The sequence below is a fragment of the Schistocerca gregaria genome, chromosome 4 (genome assembly GCF_023897955.1).
Source record: "Schistocerca gregaria isolate iqSchGreg1 chromosome 4, iqSchGreg1.2, whole genome shotgun sequence".
In the NCBI taxonomy this organism is placed as follows: Eukaryota; Metazoa; Arthropoda; class Insecta; order Orthoptera; family Acrididae; genus Schistocerca; species Schistocerca gregaria.
In genome coordinates, this window is record NC_064923.1 from 306,492,811 (window position 1) to 306,507,306 (window position 14,496).

The window sequence follows — 14,496 nt, forward strand, 5'->3', positions numbered from 1 at the left end:
CATACTGCCACCAGATAAAAATGTCAATATACATTTGTTAACTTAGGTTTTCGGACTTATCGGAACCTTACTTTTGAAGTCATTATTTAGTGTAACAGAGTGACAGCAAAGTCGAAACTCTGTACGAATAAGTGAGTGACTTAATAACTTCTATTAGAGGGAACAACTTAACACAACACTTAATAACAGCTTTCATACAACCAGCACAGGCATAGCATCCAACAGTCGCAATTTTAAAGGAAACAGAACCATGGTCATTAGATGGAACGACCCAAATTTTAGAAAGGGGGTGGAGGCAATATGCGACGATATATCCATTTATTACAATGTATTCTTAATAAAACACCGTAGGTGAGGCGCAACGACCAAAAATATAAATTTCACACTAAAGCTGTCATGAGTACCACTATAAAAATATCGAAATAGGGGAATCACAAACATGATACGAGCTCACAGGCTGCCGTCAGCTCCTGAATAAAGAAAACTCTTCATGAGGTTCCCTATGGATACCTGGCATTCGCATCCAGACTTCCTTTAATTTGACCTTCTAGAACGACCTCCACCACACTCGGCAAGAGTTTAAATTGTGACCCCGAGGAACGGCCACTGCTCTCTCTAGCAGCAGTCACCGACCAGGCCGCCCGTCCAATGTTAACCGGTTCTGCTCGGACCCATGAGTCGCACAGCTGGCGAATCCTTCCTGCTCCATGGCCTACTAACGCCACACGCCCTCTATCCCTGTCTGTCCCTCTGTTGACCCTGGACATGGCCGCTGACATATTCAGACTTGCAGAGCGGAATGGTGCCGCGTCCACCAGGCACATTTAGTGTACAAAAAAAATTCCATATCATTTCACTCCTTTTGCTGTCTGATCAGCCGGTGACTTCAACATGTGATAAGTCGGACAAGATACTACTTCCTCCCACATACATCTCTAGAAACAATTACGACGAAAAAATTCGAGAAATTAGAGCTAATACAGGGGCTTGCCATACTTCCCACATGCCATACGCCAATGGAGCAGGAAAGAGGGATCAAACCTCGAGGTGGCTACCGAAGTACTGATGTAGATGTACATACAAAAGCTCATTAACCCAGGTCTATGACCTCATCATCAATTTGCCGTAATTTATTCTTACAATTTCGTTAACACCTTCTGAACGGTATAGTGTCCTGTAGTCTCTGCTGAATACAGTTTGTTCCTGTGCTTCGTTAAAATACAAGGCAGTTTGTGTGGCTACTCACAATTACAGTGAATATACACTATGTGATCAAAAGTATCCGCACACCCTGCCAGATATGTTTTTCATATTACGTGCATTTTACTGTCCACTATTGCCAGGTACTCCACATCAGCAACCTCAGTACTCCTCAGAACATCTTGAGAGAGCAGAATGGGGCCCTTCGCGGAACTTAAGGACTCCGAACATGGTCAGGTGAATGGGTTTCACTTGTGTCATACGGCTGTACGTGAGATTTCCACACTCCTAAACATCCCTACGTCCATTGCTTTCGATGTGACAGTGAAGTGGAAACGTGAAGGGACACGTACAGCACAAAAGCGTACAGGCCGACCTCATCTGTTGACTGACACTGACCGACCACAGTTGAAGAGGGTCGTAATGTGTAATAGCAGACATCTATCCATACCATCACACAGGAATTCCAAACTGCATCAGAATACACTGCAAGTACTACGACAGTTAGGCGGTAGGTGAGAAAACTTGGTTTACATGGCAGAGCGGCTGTTGTTAAGCCACACATCACGCCGGTAAATGCCAAACGGCGCCTCGCTTGGTGTAAGGAGCGTAAACATTGGACGATTGAACAGTGGAAAAACGTTGTGGGGAGTGACGAATCACGGTACACGATGTGGCGATCCGATGGCTGGGTGTGGGTATGTCGAATGCCCGGTGAATGTCATCTGCCAGAGTGTGTAATACCAACAGAAAAATTCAGAGGCGGTGGTATTTTGGTGTGGTCGTGTTTTTCATGGAGGCGGCTTGCACCCCTTCTTGTTTTGCATGGCACTATCACAGCACCGACCTACATTGATAAGCACCTTCTTGCTTCCCATTGGTGGCGATTGAATCTTTCATCACGATAGAGCACCTATTCATAATGCACGGTCTCTGATGGAGTGGTTACACGACAGTAATATGCCTGTAATGGACCGGCCTGCACTCAATTCCAGAACACCTTCGGGGTATTTTGGAACGCCGACTTCGTGCCAGGCCTCACCTATCGACATCGATGCCGCTCCTCAGTGCAGCACTCCGTGAAGAATGGACTGCCATTCCCCAAAAAACCTTCCAGCACCTGATTGAACGTATGCCTGCGAGAGTGGAAGCTGTCATCAAGGCCAAGGGTGTGCCAACACCATACTTAATACCAGCATTACGTTGGTGGGCGGCACGAACTTGTAAGTCATTTTCAGCAAGGTTTCCGCATAGTTTTGATCACATAGTTTATGACCCGTCACGGCGAAGAGGTTCATACATCCATAGCGTCTAATGACTTGACTGTAGCCCTTAGTGAAATAGAACACTTAAAACGTTGTTTCAATTAAGGAGATCTATATCTGATCTACAAATACCCTGCAAATAATTTCTACTTAGTTTTGTATCACTTTTAAACATTTCTATTGAGGCAGTCTCATTTCCACGTGTCGCTCCTTTCTTCGTACCTGTAATGACTCCATTCGTGTCAACTCCCATTATTTCTGAAATTCCATTATTTTCATCATTAAATGTAGAAATTTCTCATCAACTTTAAGGTTCTATACTTCAGCCGGTCAAAACGAATCTCTTATTGGATAATTTTGTTGTCTGTCTGTCTGTCTATCTACCTGTCAAGAACCCTTTTGCTCCGAAATGTGTAGAGGTATCAAGTTGAAATATATGCCACATGCTAAGGTCCGCTGTCGCTTGTTGGTGTAAAAATGTAAGCTCGTAAGTCAAAAATGGAAACATATGGCCATTTATGTCACACATTTTGGTTCTCGTAAACTCGCTCATCAAAGCCTAAAGATGAAGTATCTAGACAGTGCATAATTACTGTAAGTTAGTACGGAAACCTCAGAGCTCGATTTCTACTCTTACATATTCGGTTTTTTAAACTTTCTACAAATATTTAAATGTATATCGAAATATGTAGACAATTTTCTGCTCTCCGTTGTCAGCTACTGTGCCACCTGCCAGCTTAGCTCATGAATGTTGTGTCCTCCGTACTTACGTCCTGTTTCTCTTCTTCATAATATTTTTCTTTATTTTTCAGATGTTTCTCTTAAATTCTCTATAAGACATTTGAGAATAAATATCTTTGATTCACTGTATTCCAAATAGTTCCGATTCTCCTGTTAGCTGTTCCCATTATAAAACTCTTCTCCTTTCACGGGAAAATTCATGTATAGCACTACCGGTTTTTACTAAGTACGAAATACACCGATAATACTACTCCCATGAAAGCATCTGGAAATGGCTCTCACTGTTATTAATGGATAACGCTCTGGATGGAATTTCGTTTCTCGAAAGGATTTCTGTAGAAATGAAGCAATAGTGGAACAAACGTGCAATTACATAAAAGAGAAGGGTGGCCAGCCGAATCAGCCAAAGTTTTACCAAGTACCAGTACTGTTCATAAAGAGAATTAACCATTGGGACTGACTTTACTTGATACCGAAATTCTGTTTGGCAAATAACATTAAAGTCAGTACTACACTTTAGCAAGCAATGTAACCGTAGTTTGGCATGAAGGACACAGGAATATTAAACATTTTTGCAACAACTGGCTCCCAGTAACACTTGCTATCTGTACAATAAAGAAGCAAAGTGATGACCATTAGAAGTTAAAGTTTTGCTGAAGGTTGAGCACCACTAAATTCAACATGAGGTTCTTTTATCAGTTGAATGGAAAATACTGTCGTAGCAATAATTTGCAAATAATTACATTATTTGTACTGATTATCACTTGTATTCTTAAGTACCATGCGTTTCCTCGTGGTATTTAGTTCACACTGTGATATATAGCATAGTTTGAATAGTTTTAGCTATTTGCTTATTCTAGTTCAAAAAACTGGCAAATGTACTTCATTAATGCTGTAATTGTAGTATGAAATTGAAATCTGACTCAACAGTTAACATGGGGATCCAGAAACTAATCTATCAGTGGACCCTTCCCAAGGCTGAACAAAGCACAATATGAGAAACACTGTTACTTCCAAACCTGCAAAGTAATCAGTCCTTTTGCTGGGCTCTTCAAGTCTACTATCCAATAACTAATAAGAATCATTTAGTTTTTGCACGGAAATGTAATACTAAAATGGGACTGCAATAAGAAGACTCTCTGTTCTGAATACTGTACACGTTTTCTTGGCCATTATACCATGGTGAAACTTTAACTAGCCTTTCATGAAAAATACGCAGAGTCCTTCAGAACTTCGGCTCACAAAATAATTATGGAATTTACTACTCCACCAGGCTTATTAGCTGCGGTGAAAATTTACTGAAATAGCTTTTCAACTCAATAAAATAGGATATTAGGAAAGACCCTGTCTATGTAAGTGACTAAGGATAAAGTACCTGTGCTCAACACAACATTTAGGGAACACAAACTTACTATTGAAAAAAAAACACATAATTCGTCCATGTATTTATCCAGTACTCAACTGATAATTTGAGATAAATGTGGTGGCAGTGTCGATATCCTGTTTCTATTCAAAAAGACGACAAAAGAAACCGCGGCTCTTGCTGTATGACGAGCTCTGAAAGTTCTCTTCTAAGAGTTGAATTTTCTTGGTACAAAGCTAACCAATATATGCCATGAATAATAAGATAAACTGCTTCCACTTCCGAGGCTATATTATATGATCTTACTGTTGTTCTTGCCCGTTCAGCTCACATGGTGAGAACACTTTGCCTGTTAGCCACCGACTAATTCTTGCTACAAAGGAGGCTTGCACTTTGACCGCCAAATGCACCTTTTCTACTCCAGCCAAGACAGTTTCCTTGCGGAGGGACTTTCTTCCAAGTAATTACAGACCTACTTTCCCTATGTATGAACCAGTGATACAAGTAATGTTTTGACATTTTCATTCTTTAACAGAACAGTTTTCGAAAAAGACATCCGTGGATCAATAACATTAACATAAATTTACATGAATAATGAATAAAACATTTACATGGATGTTGAATCAAAGAGTTTGATGATACAGAAGTCACATTAAACAAAGACAGACAAAGAAATTAGATAAGACAATTATGAGCAATATCGATAAGTGTTTCATCATCTTCTCTTTAATAGGAGCCCTGTCCAATTGAGCCACCATTTCAATCCGAAACGTGTGAGATTCTCATCAAAGTCTGCGTCGAAAGTCATTGCACTGGCTAAGAGGTTTGGCGTCAGCGTTTCGATAAATAAAACAAAAAATAAAATAAATGTCCCCCAAGAACTCCAAAGCCATATAAAAGTTTAATGCATTGTCTTGTGAGCAAAGTTACTTTATTCGTAAAATCCCGTTTCTGTTTTCTAATCCCACTGTCACAAATTTGTATACTCATTTTTAAATAAATAATTTTTTTTAATTGCAATAACTCTCGCAACAAGAGGATTTCACACAAAACCTGCTCAGTAAAGCTGCTTTTCCGAGCGGAAATTAGAATTACCGCTCTTTGTGTCTTACTGTAATTTGCGCAACACACATGTTAATGTCAACAATACTGAATCTCATTAACATTCCTATTCCTCTCTGTGTAACTGCTTACACACAAAATATTAAACATCAGTGTCAAAGGCTTATGATGATATCTCGTTATGCAAAATACTACAGGCATGTTACTATACAAATAGACGGCACAAAGCCACTACTGTATTGCATTTAATATAGACCTGACAATGTGCTCTGTGTTCATATGGTGCTAACTTGTTGCATCAGTTTGTACTTCTACGTCATGTTACCAGTCCACAGGCATTAAAGGTATTTCCGGTTAAGTTTTTTTGATATAAATTACATTATTATATTTGTAACAGGTTTTTGTAATAAATGGACTCGTGATACTTCTAAGATCACTTTTTACGATGGAACACCAGAACCAAAACATCTTGGGTCTGCACCTTTTTCTCTATTAGCGTACATAAACACACTGTTATAGTGAGGTCTATGGTTTGCAATTTAATGTGTGGGATAACGGTGAGATGATGACACGACAGTCTTTACGAGCCTTGCCTTTCCGTAGAAGATTATCCCATTCTTTCGTGTTTAGTGCCGAGCTCCTTCATCCCTGAATTCTAATTTTGCTTATGTCTTCTCTATAAAATTTATGGCTATAAATGTTAGCACTCCATTTCGCGCACCAAATGACTGCCTATAAGCCTCACGAGGAAATAAACAGCGTCAACCTTCTGTTCCTCCGTTTTACTATTGCATTACGTACACTAAGATGACAGGTTATGCAATACTGGTACGCAAATATGCAGATGGCTTTGGTATCGCGTACACAAGGTATAAAACCCCAGTACAACGGCAGAGCAGTCCTTTGTGCTCACATTATTCATGTGAAAAGGATTGCATTGTGATTATGGCAGCACGACAGAAATTAACAGATTTTGCACTCAAAATGTAGCTAGGGCTAGGGCATGAAACATTCCAATTCGAAATTCAGGGAATTTAATACTCCGTGAGCCACAGTGTCAAGAGGGTGTCGGGAATAACAAAGTTCAGAGATTACCCTTCGCTACGTACAACACAATGGCCGACGACCTACATTTACCGACCGAGAGACGAATGGAAAACCGCAGCCTGCTCAGATGAGTCCCAGTTTCAATTGGTAAGAGCTGGTGCTTGTGTTCGAGCAGTCCCCACGAAGCCATGTACCCTATCCGTCAGCAAGGCACTGTGCAAGATGGCGGTGGTTGCATGACGGCTTGGGCTATGCTACTCAGAATGGACTGATCATTGACTGAAAGTGGTTATGTTAGACTACTTGGAGACCATTTGCAGATATTGGTGGACTTCATGTTCCAAAACAACTGTGGAATTTTTACGAATGACAGTGCGCCACTTCACCGGACGACAATTGTCCGCCGTTAGTTTGAAGAACATTCATAACGATTCGAGCGAACCACTTGGCCACCAAGATCGACCGACACAAATCCCATCACACATTTATGGGACATAATCCGGAGGTCAATTCGTGCACAAAGTTCTGCACAGGCAACAGTTCCGCGGTTCTGGACGGCTGTAGCGGCAACATGGATCAGTATTTCTTCAGGGGATTTCCAACGATTTGTTGAGGCCATGCCAGGACGAGCTTCGGCACGACGTCAGAGACGGTCTTAGGAGTAACCTCATTCTATTACCATCCTATACCAAAACAGTGTACGGGAGAGTTTTGAATCAGTGTAACGGACCGAAATAAGATGAAGCAAGCATAGTTACTGTCCTCTAATGATGTCTCATTCACTGTTGAGCGCAAACGTAACTTCACACCTGTCACGTACAGTTTAGTGAGGTTATTGATAATACTATGAGGCACTTTCACGACATTTCTAAAGGAGCTACTTCTGTTTTGGAAACAGACGTTGGATCTCACATCCAAGACGTTATTCGTCTTTAAAATGAAAACCCAAATGTGCTGTGTTGTGAGAAGGTCACTCAATACAGGAGCCAAGTGTGTGGAAGCTATCTGTACAGTGTAAGTTGCGGACAGAACTGCTGCACATGTGATGCTTTGTACCGTCTATTCCGTTTGAATTTTCTCGTACTGAAGAGGAGATATATTTTACTTGCTAAAAACATTCAAATGTCTAAATCGCATGAGATATTTCTTTACTTAACACTACCGGTTTCGACTGACTTTCCTGTCGTCTTCCGGTCTTAGAAATATTTTTGTTGTAAAACGTGTTCATTCTACGTTGAAACCTCACTCCACGTAGCCATATGGATAACAATCATCACAATATAAAAGGTCTGTCGCAACTAAAATATTTAAAAATATAACGCACCTTACGAAAAAAACTGTTGTACTTTATGCGCCGTTTAAAGTGGACTCTTCTTTTTTAATATCTCTCCAGCTTATGTACTGGGTTTTTGTGATGTAACAAGCGTCTTTAAGCGATACATATATGGACATGGCCTTTTTCACAAGGTGCTTTATGTTTTTAAAAATTTTATTGATGACATACCCTTTATTATGTGCTGATTTTCATCTTCCAGACAACATGGCGTGAGGTTTCAACACAAAATTAACACGTTTTATATCAAAAAGATTTTTAAGACCTGCAGATTACAGTAAAATTTCCCTAAAAGATTGTCTTAAATAAAGAAATATTTTAAGCGATATATCTTGTTGAAATCCGAATGGGCGACTATTAAAGAATCTTTTGCCATCGGATAGTTCATCATGATACTTTTCAATAGCAAGCCACATGTCCTGTAGATACACGTTACATGTCTTTAATGCAGAGGTTTCCATTACTTTCTGCTTCCTCGTGCCGCTGATCACTGCTGATTCGTCCGCCTTTAGGCGCAGTTTCCCAACCGTAGGAAAAAAGAGTGCCCTGAACCTCTATCCGCTCCATTGCCTTCTTTGACAAGGCCATTGGCAGAACGAGGGTGACTTCTTATACCGAAAGTCTTCGGCCGCCTGTGCTGATTATTAATAAAAATACGCTACCCCTACACCACGGGTGCGAATCGGGGAGTGGAACGCCAGAACTTTGAACGTGGTAGGGAAACTAAAAAATCAGAAAAGGGAAATGCAAAGGCTCAATGTTCTGGGAAACGAAGGAACACAGAAATACAACTCACTGAGGAGGAATGAAATAAATAGGAAATGCAGTGAAGTGAAATGGAAAGAAGACAAGGAATTATAGTCGAATGAGTATAGCGTAATATCAAAGCATCAGAAAGTGGTACAACGGGAGTAGGATACGTTATGACTAGGAAGGTAGGGCAGAGTGTGTTACTGTGAACAGTTCAGTGATCAGGCTGTTCTTATCAGAATCGACAGCACACCAACATCGACAAGTATAGTTCAGGTATATATGCCGACGCCGCGAGCTGAAGACGAAGAGATAGAGAAAGTATATGAGGACATTGAAAGGTTAATATAGTGCGTAAAGGGAGACGAAAATCTAATAGTCATGCAGTTATGGGGGAAGGAATAGAAGAAAAGGTTACAGGAGAGTACAGACTTGGGACAAGTAATGGGAGGGGAGAAAGGTTAGTTGATCTCTGTAAAAGGTTGCAGCAAGTAATAGCGAATACTCTGTTCAAAAATCAAATAGGAGGAGATTACTTGGAAACGAACGGGTGATATGGGAAGATTGCAGTTAGATTACATCATGGTCAGACATAAATTCCGAAATCAGATACTGGATTTTAAGGTGTACCCAGAAGCAAATATAGACTCAGATTACAATTTAATTGTGATAATGAGTAGACTAAAGTTTAATATATTCGTCAAGAAGAATCCAGGCTCAAAGAAGTGGGATACAGAAGTACTAAAGAATGACGAGATACGCTCGACGTTCTCTAAGGCTATAGATACAGCAATAAGGAAGAATTCGGTAGAGGGTACAATTGAAGAGGAATGGACATCTCTAGATAGGGCCATCACAGAATTTGGAAAGAAAAAACATGGGTAAAAAGAAGGTAACTGCGAAGAAACCGTGATTAACAGAAGAAATACTTCGTTTGATTAAGGAAAGGAGGAAGTACAAAAATGTTCTGGGAAACTATGGAACACAGAAATAAAGGTCACTAAGGAATGAAATAAATAGGAAATGCGAGGAAGCTAAGACGAAATGGCGTCATGAAAAACGTGAAGAAACGAAAAAGAAATGATTGTCGGAAGGACTGACTCAGCATACAGGAAAGTCAAAACAACCTTCGGTGGCATTAAAAGCAAGGGTGGTAACATTAAGACCTCAAAGGGAATTCCACTGACAAATGAAGAATACATTAAAAACCTCTATAAGAGGGACGATTTGTATGATAATGATAGAAGAAGAAACAGGAGTGGATTTAGAAGAAGTAGGGGATCCAGCATTAGCATCAGAATTTAAAAGAGCTTCGGAGGACGTAAGATCAAATAAGGCAGGAGGGATAGATAATATTCCCTCAGAACTTCTAAAATAATTGTGGGGAAGTGGCAAGAAAACGAATATTCACGTTGGCGTGTAGACTGTATGATTCTGACGAGATACCACCTGACTTTAGGGAAAATATAATCCGCACAATTTCGAAGCTTGCAAGAGCTGACATGCGTGAGAATTATCGCACAATCAGCTTAACTGCTCATTCATCCAATTTTCTGACAAGAAAAATTTACAAAGAATGGGAAAGAAAATTAAGGATGTGCTAGATGACGATCAGTTTGCATTTAGAAAAGGTAACGGCAGGAAAGAGGCAATTCTGACGTTGGGGTTAATAACGGTAGCAAGACCAAATAATTATCAAGACACGTTCATAGGATTTGTCGATCTGGAAAAAGCCTTCGACAATGTTAGTGAAACTGTGGCAAAACCGAAACAGAACAGAATCGAAGCATTTGAGAAGTGATGCTACAGATGAATGTCTAAAATTAGGTAGACTGTTAAGATAAGGAATGAGAAGTTTCCCGGTAGAATTGGAGAGGAAAGGAAAATGCGGAAAACACTGATAAGGAGAAGGAACAGGATGACAGGACATCTATTAAGACATTGGGGAATGACATCCATGATACTAGAGGGAGCTGTAGAGGGTATTGTAGAGGATGACAGAGTTTGGAATACATTCAGTAAATAGTTGAGGACGTAGTTTGCAAGTGCTACTCTGATGGTTCAAATGGCTCTGAGCACTATGGGATTTAATATCTGTGGTCATCAGTCCCCTAGAACTTAGAACTACTTAAACCTAACCAACCCAAGGACATCACACACATCCATGCCCGAGGCAGGATTCGAACCTGTGACCGTAGCGGTCACGCGGTTCCAGACTGAAGCGGCTGCTACTCTGAGATGAAGAGGTTGACACAGGAGAAGAATTCGTGGCGGGCCGCATCAAACGAATCAGAAGACTGTTGACCCTCCCCCCCCCCCCCCCCACCCAAAAAAAACTTGTTATTAATTTGTTTTCTATTCCGCTGTTTGGACGGAGTGTGAGCAATATAAAATAACTTTCTCTCACTATTTTTGCCTGTGATTGATGTCCTTGCTCTAATTATCTTCGATTTGTAGAAATTTTGAAAAAAATTTGCCACCTTGAGTGACTTTTTGTTGATGTAAGAATAAAAATTATCGGCTAAAATTGAGAAATTTAATCTGTATGTACTGGAATATAATCTTTTGAAACTTGAAGCTGCAGGAGAATGCAGAAGAGGAAATGGGATCGAATAACTGTTGAAAAGGTACTGAATCGAAATGAGTAAAAAACGTAATGGGAGGAGATGACTAAAAGAAGGGATCTGTTGATGAGTACTTCCTGAGGCATCAAGGAATCGCCAGCATTCTAACGAAAGGAAGCGTAGGATGTAAAAATTGTAGAGATCAATGCTGGAATACAATAAGGAGATTAAAATGGTTGTAGGTGGCGTATCCAAAGATGAAGGGACTTGTAAAGATTGGAGTAGGGTGGATACCTTCATTAAACCTGTCTTCTGACTAAAGAAGTGAGTAACAACTACTACTGGTGAAAGATTTCGATTACAATAACTATAATCAGGGCAAGAGTCTGAACTACAATAATATAAAAAATGGGTCAGGGTAGCGTTTCTATTTTTAGTTTGTTGTAGTTCCGAACCTTGTTCTGATGATGGTTGTTATAACTGAAACTCATCATCGCTAGCAGCAGCAAGGGAGGTCGGGGACAGGTAAGGAGGAAGGGAAGGAGGGAGGGAGGGAGGACGAGGAAGAGAGATAGAGGTGAGGAGTGACAGTGGTAGTGAGAGTGTGAGGATGAGGGTGATAAATGTGGAGCACACTTAATACACTATGATATTGTCACGTAGAGGAAAGTGTGATTAGGTGAATGACGAACACTAACTTCACTTAACGAAGGTGTATTCAGTACTTGCACATACAAGAGCGCGGAGCGATCTGACTCCGGCCAGAACACATACAGTATATAAACAGCTACAGAACATTCCAGTACAATGAGTCTCGACATTTAGTGACACTTCTAGAATGTTTTCGAACCGAATATAGAAATTAAAATAATACAGTACAGGTGAGTTTTGAACTCTCCATTCAACTTTTGGTTATTGGAACTTGTGATAGCGCACATTATCGACGACACAGTGGCTCCCATCAGGCCACAACAGAGCCGCCCTTTACGTGGCGAGAAACCCGAGTTCGAGCCATATTCAACAGATCACAATCTACCGGAGACAGAAGAAGAAGAGGACGTTACGATGACAACACCTGTGTGCTACCACCTGAGACATCCTTCCGGGTTCTCTGGTTCAAATGGCTCCGAGCACTATGGGACTCAACTGCTGTGGTCATCAGTTCCCTAGAACTTTGAACTAATTAAACCTAACTAACCTAAGGACATCACACACATCCATGCCCGACGCAGGATTCGAACCTGCGACCGTAGCAGTCGCACGGTTCCGGACTGCGCGCCAAGAACCGCGAGACCACCGCGGCCGGCCCGGGTTCTCTGGTGACGATGGCCAAGACTCAGCTTCTTCTGCGATTATATTTGTACACACGGCCATCTGTTAACAGTTTACCATCGAGCAGTAACTGAACATTGGTCACATTCAACATCTCTTTTGGCAAAGATTCAGTATGCCAGGGTTTGGGGGAACTACAGTCTAGGTATGTGTCTCCTCACCTCACTAAATAAACCACTAGCCTTTTGAATTCGTAAACCAAAATTGTAAGTATGAATTGAACGTTATGTACCCTCTTGTAACTGCTGTTTGCATGTGATCAATCTTTACTGTCTGGTACTACCGACCATATTTTTTCGAGTATCGGAAGGTAATACCAAAATTTACTCTTGACAATAATATTACGAGTCGTTGCAGGTGCCAGTAGAAGCTGAGCAGCGTGTTGCCTGTGCAGGCCCGCTGAGGACGGATGAGGGCGCCACAGAGGAGCCGGACGAGGACTACGCCGTGTCGGTGGGCGGCTCGGGACTCGGCGGTCCCTACTTCGACGTCTCGGCGTCCCGGAACGTCACCGCTCTCGTCGGAAGGACGGCACTGCTCAACTGCCGAGTGCGCAACCTCGGCGACCGCACGGTGAGCCTCAAGCCAATCACCGATTGACGGAATGCAGGCTGTTGTCAGTTCTTGGTAATGTTAACAGTACATGAACCAACACGCTACATTGTCCATAGTGGAGACGTAAGTCATGGGATACCTCGTAACATCTTATCGAACCCACTTTCACGCTGCGTAGTGCCGCAGTTCGACGTGTCATTAATATCACAGGTCATTGGCAGCCTCTCCAGAAATATTTAGTAATTCTGACTGTACAAACTACTACAACTGCGAAAATGTTCAAGCTGCAAGATTTTTTGCACGAACTGACTTCTCGAATACGTCCCATAAATGTTCGATGAGATTCAAGTCGGACGATGTTGATGGCCAAATCATTCGCTCGATTTGTCCAGAATGTTCTTCAAACAAACCTCATACAATTCTAGCCCAGTGACACGGCACATTGTCATCCATAAACATCCCATCGCTGTTTGGGTAAAAATGAAGTGTATTATTCCAGAATGAGATTTTCAATGTGCAGCGGAGTGTGCACTCGAACTCGGGACCTTTGCCTTGTGAAGAACTCATTCAGAAACATTCCCCAAGCTTTGGCTAAGCCATGTCTCAGCAATATCCTTACTTTCAGGAGTGCTAGTTCTGCAAGGTTCGCAGGAGAACTTCTGTAAAGTTTGAAAAGTAGGAGACGAGGTACTGTCAGAAGTAAAGCTATGAGGACGGGGCGTGAGTCGTGCTTGGGTAGCTCAGTTAGTGGAGCACTTGTTCGCGAAAGGCAAAGGTCCCGACTTCGATTGTGGGTCCGGCACACAGTTTTAATCTACCACGAAGTTTCATATCATCGCACACTCCGCTGCAGAGTGAGAATCTCATTCTGGAAACATCCCGCAGGCTGTGGCTAGGCCATGTCTCCGCAATATCCTTTCTTTCAGGAGCGCTAGTTCTGCAAGGTTCGCAGGAGAACTTGTGTAAAGTTTGGAAGGTAGGAGACGAGGTACTGGCAGAAGTAAAGGTGTGAGGACGGGGCGTGAGTCGTGCTTGGGTAGCTCAGATGGCAGAGCACTTTCCTGCGAAAGGCAAAGATCCCGAGTTCGAGTCTGCTAGGAAGTTTCGAAGTATATTATTGGCGGAAAATCGCCTCCAAAACGTCAGACATAAACATTTCCACCCACTGATGGGTTCAGACTCTGTAAACACAGCCCACAGTCACCACCAGCTTGCTCAGTGCCTTATTGACAACACGAGTCCAGGAGTTCGTGGGGTCTGTACCACACTCGAATTCTACCATCA

At 41.7% G+C, this 14,496-nt stretch overlaps 1 protein-coding gene across 2 annotated transcripts in view; it reads left to right on the forward strand.

Moving 5' to 3' along the window:
* LOC126266779 (zwei Ig domain protein zig-8-like) overlaps positions 1 to 14,496 on the forward strand; it is a 171,836-nt gene that overhangs the window by 108,732 nt on the left and 48,608 nt on the right. For both annotated transcript variants that reach the window (XM_049971318.1, XM_049971317.1), the window contains exon 2: positions 13,052 to 13,230. In XM_049971318.1, the coding sequence (XP_049827275.1) occupies positions 13,052 to 13,230 (179 nt within the window). The remainder of the gene's footprint in view (positions 1 to 13,051; positions 13,231 to 14,496) is intronic.